This window comes from Carcharodon carcharias, chromosome 1 (assembly GCF_017639515.1).
Source record: "Carcharodon carcharias isolate sCarCar2 chromosome 1, sCarCar2.pri, whole genome shotgun sequence".
NCBI lineage: Eukaryota > Metazoa > Chordata > Chondrichthyes > Lamniformes > Lamnidae > Carcharodon > Carcharodon carcharias.
In genome coordinates, this window is record NC_054467.1 from 45,690,288 (window position 1) to 45,709,337 (window position 19,050).

At 42.9% G+C, this 19,050-nt stretch overlaps 2 protein-coding genes across 6 annotated transcripts in view; one reads left to right on the forward strand and one right to left on the reverse strand.

Moving 5' to 3' along the window:
* The window catches only part of idua (alpha-L-iduronidase), a 325,106-nt gene that overhangs the window by 211,113 nt on the left and 94,943 nt on the right, over nucleotides 1–19,050 (reverse strand). The gene's annotated exons all lie outside the window — the stretch shown is intronic.
* Nucleotides 8,367–19,050, forward strand: part of LOC121283949 (sulfate transporter-like) — a 73,155-nt gene continuing 62,471 nt past the window's right edge. Inside the window, exons 1-2 of the mRNA XM_041198765.1 lie at nucleotides 8,367–8,420; nucleotides 12,449–12,622. Of these exons, the coding sequence (XP_041054699.1) occupies nucleotides 8,367–8,420; nucleotides 12,449–12,622 (228 nt within the window). The remainder of the gene's footprint in view (nucleotides 8,421–12,448; nucleotides 12,623–19,050) is intronic.

Sequence of the window (19,050 nt, forward strand, 5' to 3'; positions counted from 1 at the left end):
TTCCAGGCAGTACATTCCATAACAACCAGCTGCAGAATTTTTCTTTTCTTGTGTCACATTTGGTTCTTTTGCCATTTACCTTAAATTTGTGTCCTCTAGTTATTGACCCCTTAACTGTTGGAAGCAGTTTTTCCTTATTTACTGTATCAAAATAGTTCCCGAGTTTGATTCATGATCAAATCTCCCCTTCACATCTCTGCTGTAAGGAGAGTTTTTCTCATCTCCACATGACTCCAGTACCTCACCTCTGTATTCATTCTAGGAAAACTCTGCACCCTCTCTCTAAGGCAGAATTGGCTATATACTCCAGCAGTAGATTTTCTTCTGAACATTTATCATAGCCTCCTTGCTTGTATGGTCTATTCCTCTATGAATTTCTATATGAATTAAACCACGGGAGATATATGCTTTTTTAAGTGTTACAAGTAGGTTAGAAGGGTTGAACTGGCTTCCCTCTATTCTGCCTCCTCTGTTGGTCACAATAAAGGTCTAAGTTTCTTTTTCATGAGGATATGCTTCTTCCAAATTGGAATGTATTTAACCATTTAAGCTGTGAGCAATAAGGAGCCAATCAAACAAGGTTTTCTTGCTAAAGAAAGAGCAAATTTATTAACCATTGAGCCCAAGAGAAAAATAATAAAAACTTGATGACACATGCATAAAAAAGGTATCAGAAATAAGGGAGGTTAGAGTCCAGTAGAAAAAGTTAAAAGAATATATGGTTAAGTGTCCATCAATTATCCTGGATGTACAGATCTTTGAACATTGCAGCCGATTTGGATTGCTCGGTTTCATGAATGTGATCAGATGTAGAAGATGTTGCAATTATTACGAGATCTTGGCTCTCTGGCAGATTTCTAGTAAAGTTATTTTCCAAACTGGGTAGTACACTTTTTCCAAGAAAGAGAGAGAGAGAGAGCCCAGCTTTAAGCCTGTTTCCTCTGCTGAAAGCTTTCTTGCAATCTCACTGCAGTGGCTGCAGCCTGGCCTTTGAAATCTGATATTTTAAAGTTGCAATGTGTGCGAAGCAAGGAAGTGCATGTTGACTTAGAGCAGCAATTTACAGTGACTGGATTAGAACCATAGAAAGGTTAGGGTGCAAAAAGAGGCCATATAGCCCATCATGTCTAAAAAAAGAGAAAAAAAAGAAACTAACTGCTCCTTTTAATCCCACTTTCCAGCACCTGGTCCACAGCCTTGCGGGTTACAGCACATCAGGTGCAGATGCAGCTATCTTTTAAATGAGTTGAGCATTTCAGCCTCAACTGCCTATTCAGGCCGTGAATTCCAGACACCCACCACCCTCTGGGAGAAAAAGCTTTTCCTCATGTCCCCTCCAATCCTTCTTCCAATCACCTTAAATCTATGCCTCCTGGTAAATGAATGCTCAGATAAGGGAAACAGATCTTTCTTGTCTACTCTATGCAGGCCCCTCATAATTTTGAACACCTCAATTAGGTTACCCCTCAGCCTCCTCTGTTCCAAGGAAAACAACACCAGCCGATCCAAGATAAAAGCAAAATACTGCGGATGCTGGAAATCTGAAACAAAAACAAAAATAGCTGGAAAAACTCAGCAGGTCTGACAGCATCTGTGGAGAGGAAGACAAGAGTTAACATTTCAAGTCCATATGACTCTTCATCAGAACTGAAGGGAAATAGAAATGAGGTGAAATATAAGCTATTTAAGGGGGGTCTGCAAGCATGACCTAGTCCTGCCTGTCCCTTGCCATTTCAACACTCCACCCTGCTCTCATGCCGATGTGTCCGTCCTTGGCCTGCTGCAATGTTCCAGTGAAGCTCAGCGCAAACTGGAGGAACAGCACCTCATCTTCCGATTAGGCACTTTGCAACCTTCTGGACTCAACAACTTCAGATCATGAACTCTCTCCTCCATCCCCACCCCCTTTCTGATCCCCTTTTTTCTAATAATTATTATATTTTTTAAATATATTTTTCTTTTCCCACCTATTTCTATTATTATTTTTAAATTTATTTCCATCCACTGTTTTATTTCCACCTTTTAGCTTATTTCGATCCCTTCCCCCCACCCCACCCCCACGAAGGCCATCTGTCACTTGCTCATCCTGCTTTCTACCCTTAATGTCACCATTAGCACATCCTTTAACTAATATCACCACCGTCAACACTCCTTTGTCCTTTTGTCTATTTTTGACTTTAGCAATCTCTCCTTTGCCGCCACCTATCACTGGCCCTCTATCCAGCTTCACCTGTCCCACCCCCCTTAAACAGCTTATATTTCATCCCATTTCTATTTCTCTTCAGAGTCATACGGACTCGAAACGTTAACTCTGTCTCCCTCTCCACAGATGCTGTCAGACCTGCTGAGTTTTACCAGCCTATCCAATCTCTCCTCCGGCAATTTTCAAGCCTGGCAACATTCTTGTAAATCTCCTCCGTATCCTCTCCAGAGCAATTATGTCCTTCCTGTAATGTGGCGACCAGAACTGTACACAAAATTCTAGCTGTAGCTTAACCAGCATTTTATAGAGTTCATTACATCCCTGATTTTGTATTCTATACCTTGTCCAATAAAGGAAAGCATTCCATATACTTTACCATCTCGTCCATCTGTCCTGCCACCTTCAGTGACCTATTTACATGCACTCCAAGGTCTCTCACTTCCTGAGCCCCTCTCAATATCCTCCTGTTTACTGAGTATTCCCTTACTTTGATTGCCCTCCCAAATGCATTACCTGATTTTCCAGATTGAATTCCGTTTGTCACTTTTCTGCCCAAACCAACTATCAGCTACATGACCAATTTTTGTGCCATTTGCAAATTTCCCAATCATGCCTCCCATATTTAAGATCAAATCATTAATATATTCAACAAACAGCAAGGGCTCCAACATCTCTTTGCTTTCCTAATTTCCATTTTTACTTCACCCCTGTACTTTCTACACTCCTCTAGGCTTTCTACATTATTAAGGTTTTTCGTGGCTGTCATAAGCTTTCTTTTTCTGCTTTATTTTATCCTATATGCTTCTGGATAACCAGGGGGCTCTAGATTTGGCAGTCCCACCCCTTTTCTTTGCGGGACATGTCCACACTGTACCCGTAGAATCCCGCTTTTGAATGCCTCCCATTGATTTGACACTGCTTTCCCTCCTAGTAGCTGTATCCAGTCCACTTCTGCCAGTTCACCTCAGAGCTTTGTAAAATTTGTCTTCCCCCAATTTAGAAATTTTACTCCTGTTCTATCTTTGTCATTTTTCATAATGATGCGCAATCTAACCATATTATGGTCGCCATCTCCAAAATGATCCCCCACTGCTACTTCATCCACTTTCCCAGCTTCATTTCCTAAAACTAAATCTAGAATTGCACCCCCTCTCATTGGGCTTGTTACATGATGGCTAAAAAAAGTTCTCTTGAATGTAGTTCAAGAATGTTATGCCCTCTGCGCCCATCACACTGCTCATATCTCAACTGATATTTTGGAATTTGAAGTCTAATTCTACCCTATTGTTTTTGCATGCAGAAATTTTCCTACATATTTGTTCTTCTAATTCCCTTCCACTATTTGGGGGTGTATAGTACACACCTAGCAGTGTGGCTGCCCCTTTTTTATTTCTGACCTCAATTCATATGGCCTCATTTGGTGCTTCATTTAGTATTTAGTACTTATGCCACAGAGACTGCAACAGTTCAAGAAGGCAGCTCATCACCACCACCTTCTGAAGGGCAATTAGGGATGGGCAATAAATGCTGGCCTAGCCAGCATGGCCAAATCCCATAAATGAATTTTTAAAAAATCCCTCCTCATACCTGTAATTGATTCTATAACCAATAATGCTACGCCCCACGCTTTTAACCCCCCTCTATCCTGCCTAGGAACTCTCTATCCAGGGATAATGAGCTGCCATTTTTGCCCCTCCTTAAGCCAAGTTTCTGTTATAGCAATGATATCATGCTGCCTTGTGCCTAAGCAGTTTTTGCAGCTGAGTACAGGAACCGATAATGCTTTCTATGTCCAACTAGATCTGGCTGTGAATGGCTAAACCAGTTTCCATCATATTTGTTCAAATCTGTGCCCCTTGGACTTAGGGGTGTGGCAATAAAGGTCATGCCTGAGGTACAGCCAGAGTAGGAGAGAGCAATGGTTTTAATAGGGACTACAGTGTTGAAGATGGAGATGAGGATGTGGTTGGGCAGAGCAGTAGCTGTATAAATGTCATGGTGAATGGAGAGCCAAAGGCTAGGCATGGGGCAGACGGTGGCATAGTAATAATGTTACTCGACTACTAATCCAGAGGCCCAGGCTAATGCTCTGGGGACATGGGTTCAAATCCCACCATGGCAGTTGGTGTAACTTAAATTCAATTATCAATCTGGAATTTAATGCTAGTCTCCATAATGGTGACCATGACAACTATCATCGCTTATTGTGAAAAGCCCATTTGGTTCATTAATGTCCTTTAGGGGAAGAAATCTGCCATCCTTACATGGCCTACATGTGACTCCAGACCCACAGCAATGTGGTTGACTCTTAAAAATGTCCTCTGAACAAGGGCAATTAAGGATGGGCAATAAATGCTGGCCTAGCCAGCAATGCCCACATCCCATGAATGAATATTTAAAAAAATTTGTGCCCTCAGCTCATCAGCTTTTTTTGCTATAGTCCTTGAATTTACATATATGCCTTTTAACACTACCAAATCCCTGGGCTGTACACTTTTTAACTAGTGTTTCTTCTGTCTTTCAGGGCCACTCACTAATTTTCTTTCTCCTGTTCCCTTACTCACTAATTACACTCAGAGCCAGCTGCATTCGACTGGATTTTTTTAGAAATGTTATCTGATCACTGAATTCCTAATTCAGTACATCCGTTGTGTATGTCCACCGGGGTTTTGGGTGGGTCTGTCTGTGGCTGCCAATGTTTCAATATCCAGCACTTTGCATTTTAATGTCTCTTTCTTAGCGACAAGCTTTGATGGGTCTCTGAACAATAGGAAATTTCACTGTCTTCACACTCCCCTAGAGATGCCTTGTTTGTTTTTGTTCACTTTCACCTTGGAAGGTGGCTTTGCATTGGTTCTGTCTAATTTCAAGTTGCAAAATTCCCAGTCAGTTGAAAGTTTAAATCATATTTTCAAAAATAAAGGGGCATAGCCTTGTGACAAACAGTTTCCTTAACTTGATCTACCATTTTCAAAGATTTGTGTATGTACATCGACAGGTCTCTCTGTTCCTGCACTCTCTTTAAATCATACCATTTATATTGCTTCTACTTGGCTTTCCTTCCAAAATGCATCACTTCATACAATATGGAATCATAGATGGACACAGCAAAAGCTTAGAAAAGTGTATCAGGTCACTTGAAAAACTGAGAGCTACAGGGAAGGCATTCCAAATATTAAAAAAGCACCTTCAAAATCTGATATTTTAAAGCTACAACATGTGCAAAGCAACTAGGCAGCTTATGTGTGGAAATGCATGTTGACTAAGAGAAGCAATGTACAGCTACAGGGATTCTCTGTTATGTGATCACTGGATTCCTATTAGAGTGCCACCCACAGGTATTGCTGGACATTTTAAAAACAATTTTCTCCTAAAGATCAGCTGACATATGAATGTTCAATGCATTTTAAAATGGAATGTTATAATCTAAGTTTTAAATATATCTATCAGCCTGTCATTGTAATAGCAGCACTTCCACATCACAGAGCATTCTACTGCATGCTGAAGTAAATGCGATGGTATAACTCAGAAGTCAAGATATAATTTGATACCAATGCCGAGAATGTTTTAAAGCAGAATAGCTTATTTTTCTAATCTGCAACATCATGCATGGCAATGAATGGGGAAAAAATGCACTGTAAAGATCAAAATTGCCATAAGCCCTGGGAATGCTGAAATAACCAAATTGTGAGAAAAACTTGCTTGCTAACACATGTTAATCTTTGAAAATCATGATTGGCATTCACTTTTGCAATTAATTCAAACCCCCAAGGGGTCACTGAGACCACATATTTCAAGGGAACCACATACTGTAATGATTATTCAATGTTTTACTTTTTGGTAGTTAAAGAACAATCCTTGGCTTATTTATAGTGAGAAGAAAAACTGATGTGACTGTACAAAAGGAAAGTTCCATAAATACTGCAGAACTATAAAATCCCTGTGTTTAGTGAGGGATGACAAAAATGAATTGTCTTCAAATTTATTTAAACTACTGAAAGCATAAGCAAGACATGGTGTGCTACAATCTACATGTTTCAGGTAAGCGTTTATTTTTACTTGCAGGCTATTTTCAGTCAGACAGTGATAAACAGGATAATCAGAGAGACCTGCCATGAGGCGAAACTGCAAAGTAAAAGCAGCTCAGTTAGCTGGGCAAATGGATAGAATGCAATGAAGAATCCCAAGTAGTGCACGAAGCACTGAAATAGCAATTAAACAGAAAGCGGAAGGCTAAGGGTAACCTGGTAGCGCACTACAGAAAGGGCTTTTTAGAAATTGACATCAGCTAAAGGAGCACAGCAGCTAGGTAAAACAAGATGGAGTTAAGAAGTGGCACTGACTTTATGTACTCAGGACACTGTAGGATCCTTATACCATGTGAGAGGAAGACCCTGGGATAGGCAGTCAGCAGCACCTAGAGGAGAGTGCGAGAGAAGGACCCGTGTCTACCTGTCAGAGCCAAAGTGTGACATCAAAGGAAAACAGGTGGGTGATTGGTGGGTATCTCTTCCATGTCTTTTTTGATTGGCCAGTGGTTTAAATTAGGAGACGTTATTACAGCTGAAGAGTTCAGTTAAGAAATTCACTTTTAAAATATTTAACATTCAAATTAATTAATAAAATAGAATAGTGATGGCTGGGCAGGCGATGTGTTGCAGCTGCAGTATGTGGGTCCTGGTGGACGCTGGTGCCATTCATGGTAACCACATCTACAGCAAGCGTTGGCTGCTCAAGGAACTTCAGGTTAGAGCTGGAGTCCGAGCTGCGGACACTGCGACACATCAGGGAGGAGGAGAGTTACCTGGACACTGTTTCAGGTGACAGTCACACTCCCTTGATTAATTACATGAAATTTGGACTGTGGTCAGGGACAGGAGGGCGTGACTATGAGTGAGACAGGTATGGGGGTCCAAAATTTAGCTTTGGAGGAGCCTCAGCCAGTGCCCTTGTCCAATAGGTATGAGGTTCTTGCTCCCGTTGTGGATGAAGGCACAGACTGCAAGGAAGATGAGCCAACTGACCACAGCACCATGGTACAGAGCCCCATTCAAGTGGGGAGGGAGAAAAGAGAAATATAGTAGTAATAGGGGATAGCATAATTAGGGGAATAGACAATGTTCTCTGCAGCAAATACAGAGAGGCCCGAATGTTGTGTTGCCTACCTGGTGTCAAAGTTAAGGACATCTCTTCTAGACTGCAGACGAACTTGGAGTGGGAGGGGAAGGATCCAGTTGTCATGGTCCACATAGGTACCAACAACATAGGGAGAACCAGGAAGGAGGTCCTGCTGAGGGGACTACGAGCAGCTCGGGGCTAAATTAAAAAGCAGAACCAAAAAGGTAATAATCTCCCGATTACTATCTGAGCCATGTGCAAATTGGTAATTAAGATTAGAGAGGCAAATGTGTGACTCAAAGATTGGTGTGGGAGAAATGGGTTCCGATTCATTGGGGGCTGGCACCAGTCCTGGGGAAGGAGAGAGCTGTTCCATTGGGATGGGCTTCATTTGAACCATGCTAGGACCAGTGTCCTGGCGAATTGTATAACTGGGATTGTTGATAGGGCTTTAAGCTAATTGGTGGGGGGAGGTTCAATTGAAGGGAAGTTTAAAAAATCTAAAAGAAACGAGAGAGCAGAGGTGCAGGGTAATGAAGAGGTGAACAATAATAAAAGGGACAGGAAGGGGCAGAAAATACAAGCAGAAGAGTGCAGCAGATATCAGAACCAGAATGAGCGATAATGGTAAAAAGTCAAAGCTTAAGGCTCTTCATCTGAATGCATGCAACATTTGTAACAAGATAGATGAGTTGACGGCACAAATAGAAATAAATGAATATGACTTGATAGCTATTACAGAGACAAGGTTGCAGGGTGACCAAGACAGGGAACTCAATATTCAAGAGTATTCACGTTCCAGAAAAATAAGCAAAAAGGAAAAGTAGGTGGGGTAGCTTTACTAATAAAGGAAGGTATCAGTGCAGTGGTGAATAGTGATATAGGTGCAGCAGATCGTCATGTGGAATCAGTTTGAGTGGAAATAAGTAATAGCAAGGGGAAAAAATCATGGGTGGGAGCCATCTACAGGCTCCTGAAGAGCTGCCTCACCGTAGGACAAAGTATAAATCGGGAAATAATGCAGGCATGTAAGAAGGGCGCTACAATGGTCGTGGGTGATTTCAATCTGTATAAAGACTGGACAAATCAGATTGCAGGGGTAACATGGAACACTAGTTTGGAGAGTGCATCAGGGATTGTTTCTTAGAGCAATTCATTGCAGAACCTACCCGTGAACATGCTATTTTAAATCTAGTAATGTGTAACGAGGTGAGATTAAGAGGAGAAATCGTAGTTAAGCATCCTCTAGGGGTAGCGATCACAACATGGTAGAATTTCAAATTCAGTTTGAGGGCGAGCAAGTCAGGTCTCAAATTAGTGTCCTCAACTTAAATAAGGGCAAGTACAGATGTAGGAAGACAGGGTTGTCTAAAGCGGGCTGGGAAAATAAACTAGGCAAAGTCAGTGGATGAGCAGTGGCAGACATTTAAGCAGATACTTCATAATGCTCAGCAAGAATTTATCCCAGTCAAAAAGGAGGAATTAATGAGAAACACTGTCAGAAACATGAAAAGGCCTTGCAGCGATGCCAAGGTTAATTTGTTACAGATGTGGGGGTGACCACAGACCAGACACTTGTAGATTCAAGGAGGAAGAATGCCTTTACTGCCATAAGAAAGGTCACCTAGTAAGGCAATGCAGGGTGAAGTCGAAACAGACCGTAAAGCAGCAAACCAACATGACCAAATTTAAAAGTATGGCAGAACCTGAAGCTGCTGACATCGACATCTATTCCCTGTATAACGTCACTGCCGTAAAAACCGAACGTATCACTGTCACAATTCAAGTTACCGGGAAGCCACTAATAATGGAGGTGGATACAGGAGACCCAGCTACAGTGGTGGGAGAGCACACTTTCAAATATCTTACTGAAGGTACCCAGCCACTAAATCTGGAGCAGACAACCGCTAAATTATGGACATACATTAGAGAATCTATTAAGGTAAAGGGCATCACCACAGTACCAGTGTCTTATAGGCAACAGACAGCCCAGCTGCCTGTGATAATAGTGAAAGGAGAAGGACCAAGACTTCTAGATCAAGACTGGTTACAGAAAATCAAGCTTGCCTGGTCTGAGATATTTCATCTTAAAACAGGAAGAGTTCCTGAACTGCTAAGGAAATATGACAGTGTATTTTGGGACAAATTAAGGAAGTTAACAGACTTGCAAACAAAATTATACGTGGATCCTCAGGCAACACCACGTTTCTTTAAGGCCAGAGCTGTGCCTTATCCATTAAAGGATGTAGAACTGTGCCACTTAGAAAAGCTAGGCATCATCCAACCTGTCCAAAGTTAAGGTTTCGAGTCCATATGACTTATTCAGAGCTAGAAAGAGGTAGAAGTGAGATGGAACTTATACTGTTGGGGTTTGGGGGGGGGCTACTGTGGAACAGGTAAAGCAGAATAAAACTCCCACTGTGATTGACAAGGCCCTCAACTGAGTCTGACCCATCTCCCGTGCTTCTGCCCTCACCCCTTCCCCTCCTCCCACAACCATGATAGGGTCCCCATTCTCCTCACTTTCCATCCCACCAGCCTCCACATTCAAAGGATCATCCTCCACCATTCCGCCAACTCCAGCATGATGCCACCTCCAAACATATCTTTCCTTCACCCCCACTGTCAGCATTCCATAGGGACCATTCCCTCCGGGACACCCTGGTCCACTCTTCCATCACCCCCAACAGCTCATCCCCTTCCCAAGGCACCGTCACATGCAAATGCAGAAGGTGCAACACCTGCCCCTTTACTTCCTTTCTCCTCACCGTCCAAGGGCCCAAACACACAAAAGTGCTTCACTTGCGCCTCCTTCAATTTGGTCTGCTGCATTCACTGCTCCCAATGCGGTCTTATCTACACTGGGAAGGCAAAGCACAGACTGGGTGAGCGCTTTGCGGAACACCTTCGGTCTGTCCGCAAGCATGATCCAGACCTTCCCGTCGCTTGCCATTTCACCATCCTGCTCTCATGCCCACATATCTGTCCTTGGTGCCTGCTGCAATGTTCCAGTGAAGCCCAAGGCAAACTGGAGGAACAGCACTTCAGCTTATGATTAGGCACTTTACAGCCTTCTGGACCCAACATTGAGTTCAACAAGTTCAGGCCATGAACTCTCTCCGCCATCTTCACCCCTTTTCCTTATCCCTTTATAATTAAATTTTTTTTTTAATTATGTACTATATTTTTATCTCTTTTTTAATCCCCCTTTTCATCCATTTTCCCCAACCACTGACCCCTTCCCCACCCCCCCCACTCGCCCCAACAGAGCCATCCGTCACTTGTTCGATGTTGTTCTTTCACGGAGGTCTGACCCATGTTCTGCCATTAACACATTCTACTTTCTCACCTTTATGCCAATATCAGTCTTCACCACTACCAGTAACACTTCCTTTGTCTTGCATCCATGAGACCTTTGTCAATCCCTCCTCAGCCCCCACCCATTGCTGACCTTCTAGCCTGCTTTACCTGCTCCACCCCCCTCCAACAGTATAAATTCCATTTCCTTTCTGCCTCTCTATAGCTCTAAAGAAGAGTCATATGGACTTGAAATGTTAATTTTGTTTCTCTCTCTACGGATGCTGTTAGACCTCTAGTTTTTCCAGCACATTCTTTTTTTATGCCAGAAGTTACATACCTGGAGTCACAGGGTGAACGCCATGGGTTGCATCTGGTAGAAGAGAGAATTCAGGCAATGAAAGATGCACCCTCACCGTCCAATTTAACCAAACTCAAGTCTTTCCTGCGTATGATCAACTACTATAGCCGCTTCTTGCCTAACTTATCGACTGTGTTGGCACCATTACACTTGTTAAAAGAGAATCACCATTGGTTGTGGAATTCACAACAGGAGGAAGCCTTTGTGGAAGTAAAGAAATGGCTGCATTTGTCATGTTTATTGGTACACTAGGACCCATCAAAAGAGCTGGTATTAACATGTGGTGCCTCTCCTTATGGTACAGGAGCTGTGTTAGCATATAGAATGGAAAATGGATCAGACAGGCCCATTGGCTATGGCTCAAGGACCCTCTCCACAGCTGAGAAGGGTTATTCCCAGCTAGAAAAGGAAGGTTTATCGGTGGTATTTGGAGTGAAGAAATTCTACCAATACCTACAGGGATGACACTTCACCATTGTGTCGGACCATAAACCATTAATTGATTTATTCTGTGAGGATATGGCTGTTCCACCAACAGCATCAGCAAGAATACAATGTTGGGCTCTGATATTATCTGCGTACGAATATACTTATATGTACCGTCCTGGCTTACGCATTGCAAATGCAGACGCACTCAGTTGTCTCCTGTTACCAGGTAGCATTGTACATGCTCCAGTGCCATAAAGAGTTGGGCCATTACTGAATTTCTTGCATTCTATGCCTTTGTGCATGAAGTAACTTAGAAATTGGACAAACAAAGATCCAATATTGTTGAAAGTCAGAGACCTTGTTTTGCAAGGGTGGTCAAATGTGCCTGTATCTGAAGAGTTCAGACCATTCCATGCCAGAAAATTAGAGTTAAGTTGTCAAGATGAAATTTTGTTGTGCTGATCAACAGTTGTCATCCCATCACAAGGAAGAGCACCACTCTTGAAAGAGTTTCACAGTGCACATCCAGGTATATCAAAGATTAAAATGCTTGCCTAAAACTATGTCTGGTGGCCAGGCATTGGCAGTTTCATTGAAAGCATGGTCAAGCACTGTTTCTATTGTCAGTAACAACCAAAGTTTCAGCTCCCCTGCATCCATGGGAGTGGTCTGGTCGACCTGGGTTAGGCTACATGGACCATTCTTAGGTACCATGTTTTGTCGATCGTAGATGCACATTCTAAATTGATGGATGTACATGAAGTCAAATCACCAACATTGAGCTCAACTATTGAAAAGCTATGTCACTATTTTAGCATACATGGCCTACCTGAAATAGTCATTTCTGCTAATGGTACAGTCTTTACCAGTACAGAGTTTCAGAGATTCATGAATCTGAATGGAATCAAACATATTAAAACAGCCCCTTATCATCCCTCAACAAATGGTTTAGTTGAAAGGGCTGTGCAAATCTTCAAGTCTGGTATGAATAGGTTATCAGAAAGTACTCTAGAAACTCAACTTTCCCGCTTTCTTCTCAGTTAACGTACAACGCCACATTTGACTACGGGTTCAACACCATCTCAATTATTGATGAAATGCCACCTAGATGCAAGGTTAACTCTGGCATTTTCAAATTTAGAGTGGAAGCTAGAGAGAAATCAGAAAATCAAAAACTGAATCACGATATTCACAGCAAAGCTCGCACATTCAAAGTAGGTGACACAGTATTCGTGCAACATTTTGGAAGCGGACCTTGTTGGGTTCCTGGAACCATTGTCTCAGATACTGGTTCCTTATCCTTTCAAGTGCAAGTGGAAAATAGAATCATCCCTGAGCACGTGGACCATATTCATGATAGAGACATTCCAACAACCAACTATTACGCCTGTGATTAACGTCAAACCATCAATTCCCGTGGTGACAGGTGGACCTAGAATAGACATGCCCGATGTCTCTGTAGAGTTGCCAGACCCAGAACTGCCACTTTCTAATGACGTGTCTCGTGCTGCAGTTTCTGATCATGTTGATCCTTTGGAAGAACCTTAAGTGGTAGAGATACGTTATTCTAGCCATATAAGGAGAGCAGCTCAGAGACATAATCTTTAATCACCTGGGGCAGGATTTTCAGGTCGTTGGGTGGGCTCGGGAGCCGCTGGAAAACAGCCCAACAACCGACCTTTATTTTACACTGGCTGGCCAATTAGTGGCCAACCAGCATGAAAGGCACGCTGAAAGGCTCAGCGTTGCCAGGGGACGGGAGGAGAGCAAGCGAGACAGGGAGCTGAAGAATTTTAAATGAAGATTTTGAAAATCAGAAAAAAATGTCACATGAATAGAAACGTTATAAAAATTATGCCAAAACAATTTTATTTTCTTTAATTTAATTACAGAAACCTCGTCCTGCCCATGGATGAGATTTCCTCAAAAACGCAAAGGCTGGCTGGCCAAATCGTCCGCCCGTCCACCAAACATAAGGTTGGACGGGCAGCGAAAAATAGCAGTTAATTAAGACTTTAATGGCCTTAATAGACCTCTTAATTGTTGGCAGGAATGCTGCCCACTCTCGCCCGCGCCTGCTGACGGAAATATCACATGCAATTTTAAGCCTTATCGGGTCGGGCGCACATCCGCTCATGGGATATAAAATCCTGCCCCTGAAATTGTATATATGTATATGTTGTTGGATATTCAAATGCTCCCTGTAAATACAAACCGTAAAAATCTAAAGGGGGAGGAAATGTAGAAACTGAAGGTATAGCCTCTCCTGCTGTCTATAAGGGGGTCACGTGATGTTCTTGGAGGCTCCAACCAATGAGCCCTAAGCATGGGCAATCTGGAGGGTCAGGCTTGCTGACGACAGTCCTGATCAAGCGAGTAGCACCTGAAAAACTCTCTGTAATAAAGTTTATCTATTTCTTGTTGAAACCTGTCTGCTCCGTCAAGTTATTATAGTGAAGATGCCTGTGGTTTCCCCTTCCTCAGTTCATCTGTTGTTAAAACCCTCATCCATGTATTTGTTATTTCATCTACACTCGACCATTACATTGCTCTCCTAGCCAGCCTCCCACTTTGCACTAAGCTCATTCAAAACTCTGTTGCCCATGTCTTAATTTGCACCAAATCCAGTTCATCCATTACCTCTGTTCTTATTGACCTATACTGGCTCCCTGTTCAGCTACAGCTGAATTTTAAAATTCTTATCCATGTTTTCAGATCTGTCCATGGCCTTGCTCTCCCTATCTCCGTAAGCTTGCTCAGCCGTAGAACGCTCCAAGATGTCTGCATTCTTCCAATTCTGACAGTTTGTACATCACTGATTTTCTTCACTCCATCACTTCAGCAGTCTAGGTCCATAGCACTGAAATTTCCTCCCTAAACCTTCCTGCTTCGCTACCACTCTCTCCTCCTTTAAAACACTCCTTAAAACCTACCTTATATTTACTTATGTGGCTCGGTTTTAAATTTTGTTTGATAATTGCTCATGTGCAGTGTCTTGAGAAATTTTAGTACGTCAGAGGTATAAATCTTAATTGTTATCATAGCCAACAAGACTTAAGACCCTGACGTTTAAATTGCCTTGAAGTGATTCATCAGTAGGCCTTTCAAATACCTCTCTCCTCTTCCCCCAGTTTTTGAGTTCTAAAGATGAATGGGGGAATCTTGAATAATGGACCTGGGAGAAGGCAATTGGCTCTTATTGTATCATTTGTGAAATCCACAAACAATACACGTGTTCTACACTTGCAGCATGTAGCTTTTCTTTTACATGTCAGTACAAGTTCCTCAATTCCCCAACAGATTTTTTTTGCCAATATTCTTAAATCCATGTCCTCTGGTTAGCAACCTTCAGACCAGTAGAAAGCTTCCCCCAATCTACTCTTTCAAAGCCCATCATAATTTTGAACACCTCCATTCTCCGTTTAACCCAGCCTCTAATCCTTCAACAACAACTTTATTTTGCATTTGTTTAGTGCTTTTAATGTAGTCAAGTATCCCAAGATGCTTCACAGGATCCGTATAAGACAAAATTTGTCACCAGGTCCCTCTCCATGGTCACTGTGTGAGGCTGAACCAAACTGTTCACAATCTTGACATCCTATTTGATCCTGAGTTGAGCTTCTGACCCCATAGGGTCCCCTTCCTAAGATTATATATTTCCACCTTTGTAACTGTAGCAACTGAAGCATAGCCTCTCCTGCTGTCTATCAGGGGGCACGTGATGTTCTTGACCAATGAGCCCTAAGTGCGGGTATTCCGGAGAGTGGGGCTTCCTGACGAGAGTCCTGATTGAGCATGTAGCACCTGAAAAGCTCTCTGTAATAAAGTTTATCTGTTTCTTGTTGAAACAACCTGTCCGCTTCATTGAGTCGTTACATTTTGCAATGAGGGTGGGATAGCTCCGGTGCTGCACCTCGCCATGTTAATGTGAGTACATTGATTCTTAAGAAAAAGAAAAGACCACTCACCAATCATGCTGCTCTTTGGCAGAATCAATCCTTACGATGCGACTATGGAAGACTGGAGACTGTATGTAGAGCACCTTGGTTTTTATTTCAAAGCAAACGAAATCATCGTGGAGGAAAAGCAGAAAGCAATCCTTTTGAGTGTATGTGGCAGTAAGACATACACTCTCATTCACAACCTGACAGCCCTGAGCATGCCCAATTTGAAGTCCTTTGATGAATTAGTGAACCTCTTGAAAATGCATTTCCAGCTGAAGCTTTTTAAGTTTAATTGCAGATTTAGGGCCCCGGGAGAATCCATCGCTACCTATGCAGCGAAGCTGAAGCAGTTGACAGAACACTATGGCTTCGGGGACACATTAAATGATACACTACAGGACTGATTATTTTGTGGAGTTCAGGTTGCCACCATATAGCGCCCCCTAGGAATCTCCATCGCCATGGAAAGTGCTGCGAGAGACTCACAGGCTTTGCAACACATACAACATGGCGCTGTTCTTCATGTGGGGCGGGAACCTACCATCGGGAATGGTGTGAAAACAAGACTCACAGCATTGAAGCGAGAGGCAATGGCCACTGTTAGAAACATGAAAAGGAATTGCAGCAATGCCAAGGTTAATTTGTTACAGATGTGGGGGTGACCACAGACCAGACACTTGTAGATTCAAGGAGGAAGAATGCCTTTACTGCCATAAGAAAGGTCACCTAGTAAGGCAATGCAGGGTTAAGTCGAAACAGACCGTAAAGCAGCAAACCAACATGACCAAATTTAAAAATATGGCAGAACCTGAAGCTGCTGACATCGACATCTATTCCCTGTATAATGTCACTGCCGTAAAAACCGAACGTATCACTGTCACAATTCAAGTTACCGGAAAGCCACTAATAATGGAGGTGGATACGGGAGACCCAGCTACAGTGGTGGGAGAGCACACTTTCAAATATCTTAGTAAAGGTACCCAGCCACTAATTCTGGAGCGGACAACCGCTAAATTATGGACATACATTAGAGAATCTATTAAGGTAAAGGGCATCACCACAGTACCAGTGTCTTATAGGCAACAGACAGCCCAGCTGCCTGTGATAATAGTGAAAGGAGAAGGACCAAGACTTCTAGATCAAGACTGGTTACAGAAAATCAAGCTTGCCCGGTCTGAGATATTTCATCTTAAAACAGGAGGAGTTCCTGAACTGCTAAGGAAATATGACAGTGTATTTTGGGACAAATTAAGGAAGTTAACAGACTTGCAAACAAAATTATACGTGGATCCTCAGGCAACACCACGTTTCTTTAAGGCCAGAGCTGTGCCTTATCCATTAAAGGATGCAGAACTGTGCCACTTAGAAAAGCTAGGCATCATCCAACCTGTCCAAAGTTAAGGTTTCGAGTCCATATGACTTACTCAGAGCTAGAAAGAGGTAGAAATGAGATGGAACTTATACTTTTGGGGGGTGGAGGAGAGGGGGGTGGTGGTTTGGAGCAGGTAAAGCAGAATAAAACTCCCACTGTGGTCAACAGGGCCCTCAACCGAGTCTGACCCATCTCCCGTGCTTCTGCCCTCACCCCTTTCACTCCTTCCCACAACCATGATAGGGTCCCCATTCTCCTCACTTTCCATCCCACCAGCCTCCACATTCAAAGGATCATCCTCCACCATTCCGCCAACTCCAGCATGATGCCACCTCCAAACACATCTTTCCTTCACCCCCACTGTTAGCATTCCATAGGGACCATTCCCTCCGGGACACCCTGGTCCACTCTTCCATCACCCCAAAAGCTCATCCCCTTCCCACGGCACCGTCACATGCAAACGGAGTAGGTGCAACAACTGCCCCTTTACCTCCTCTCTCCTCACCGTCCAAGGGCCCAAACACATGAAAGTGCTTCACTTACGCCTCCTTCAATTTGGTCTGCTGCATTCACTGCTCCCAATGCGGTCTTATCTACACTGGGAAGGCAAAGCACAGACTGGGTAAGCACTTTACAGAACACCTCCGGTCTGTCTGCAAGCATGATCCAGACCATTCTGTCTCTTGCCATTTCACCATCCTGCTCTCATGCCCACATATCTGTCCTTGGCCTGCTGCAATGCTCCAGTGAAGCCCAAGGCAAACTGGAGGAACAGCACTTCAGCCTACAATTAGGCACTTTACAGCCTTCTGGACTCAGCATTGAGTTTAACAAGTTCAGACCACGAACTCTCTCCACCATCTTCACCCCTTTTCCTTATCCTTCTTTAACTTTTTTAAATTAATTTTTTTTCTGTACTATATTTTTATCTCTTTTTAAATCCCCCTTCTCCTCCATTTTCCCCAACCACTGACCCCTTCCCCATCTCCCCACTCGAACCAACAGGGCCATCCGTCACTTGTTCGATGTTGTTCATTCACAGAGGTCTGACCATGATGTGCCATTAACACATTCTGCTTTCTCACCTTTATGCCAATATCAGTCTTCACCACTACCATTAACACTTCCTTTGTCTTGCATCCATGAGACCTTTGTCAATCCCTCCTCAGCCCCCACCTATTGCTGACCTTCTAGCCTGCTTTACCTGCTCCACCCCCCTCCAACAGTATAAATTCCATTTCATTTCTACCTCTCTGATGAAGAATCATATGGACTTGAAATGTTAATTTTGTTTCTCTCTCTACGGATGCTGTTAGACCTCTAGTTTTTCCAGCACATTCTTTTTTTATGCCAGAAGTTACATACCTGGAGTCACAGGGTGAACGCCATGGGTTGCATCTGGTAGAAGAGAGAGCTCAGGCAATAAAAGATGCACGCTCACCGTCCAATTTAACCAAACTCAAGTCTTTTCTGCATACGATCAACTACTATAGCCACTTCTTGCCTAAATTATCAACTGTGTAGGCACCATTACACTTGTTAAAAGAGAATCACCATTGATCATGGAATTCACAATAGGAAGAAGCCTTTGTGGAAGTAAAGAAATGGCTGCATTTGTCATGTTTATTGGTACACTAAGGCCCATCAAAAGAGCTGGTATTAACATGTGGTGCCTCTCCTTATGGTACAGGAGCTGTGTTAGCATATAGAATGGAAAATGGATCAGAGAGGCCCATTGGCTATGGCTCAAGGACCCTCTCCACAGCTGAGAAGGATTATTCCCAGCTAGAAAAGGAAGGTTTATCGGTGGTATTTGGAGTGAAGAAATTCTACCAATACCTACAGGGATGACACTTCACCATTGTGTCGGACCATAAACCATTAATTGATTTATCCTGTGAGGATATGGCTGTTCCACCAACAGCTACAGCAAAAATATGATGTTGGGCTCTGATATTATTTGCATATGAATATACTTATATGTACCGTCCTGGCTTACGCATTGCAAACGCAGACGCACTCAGTTGTCTCCCGTTACCAAGTACATGCTTCAGTGCCATAAAATGTTGCGCCATTACTGAATTTCTTGCATTCTATGCCTTTGTGCATGAAGTAACTTAGAAATTGGACAAATAAAGATCCAATATTGTTGAAAGTCAGAGACCTTGTTTTGCAAGGGTGGTCAAATGTGCCTGTATCTGAAGAGTTCAGACCATTCCATGCCAGAAAATTAGAGTTAAGTTGTCAAATGAAATTTTGTTGTGCTGATCAACAGTTGTCATCCCATCACAAGGAAGAGCACCACTCTTGACAAGAGTTTCACAGT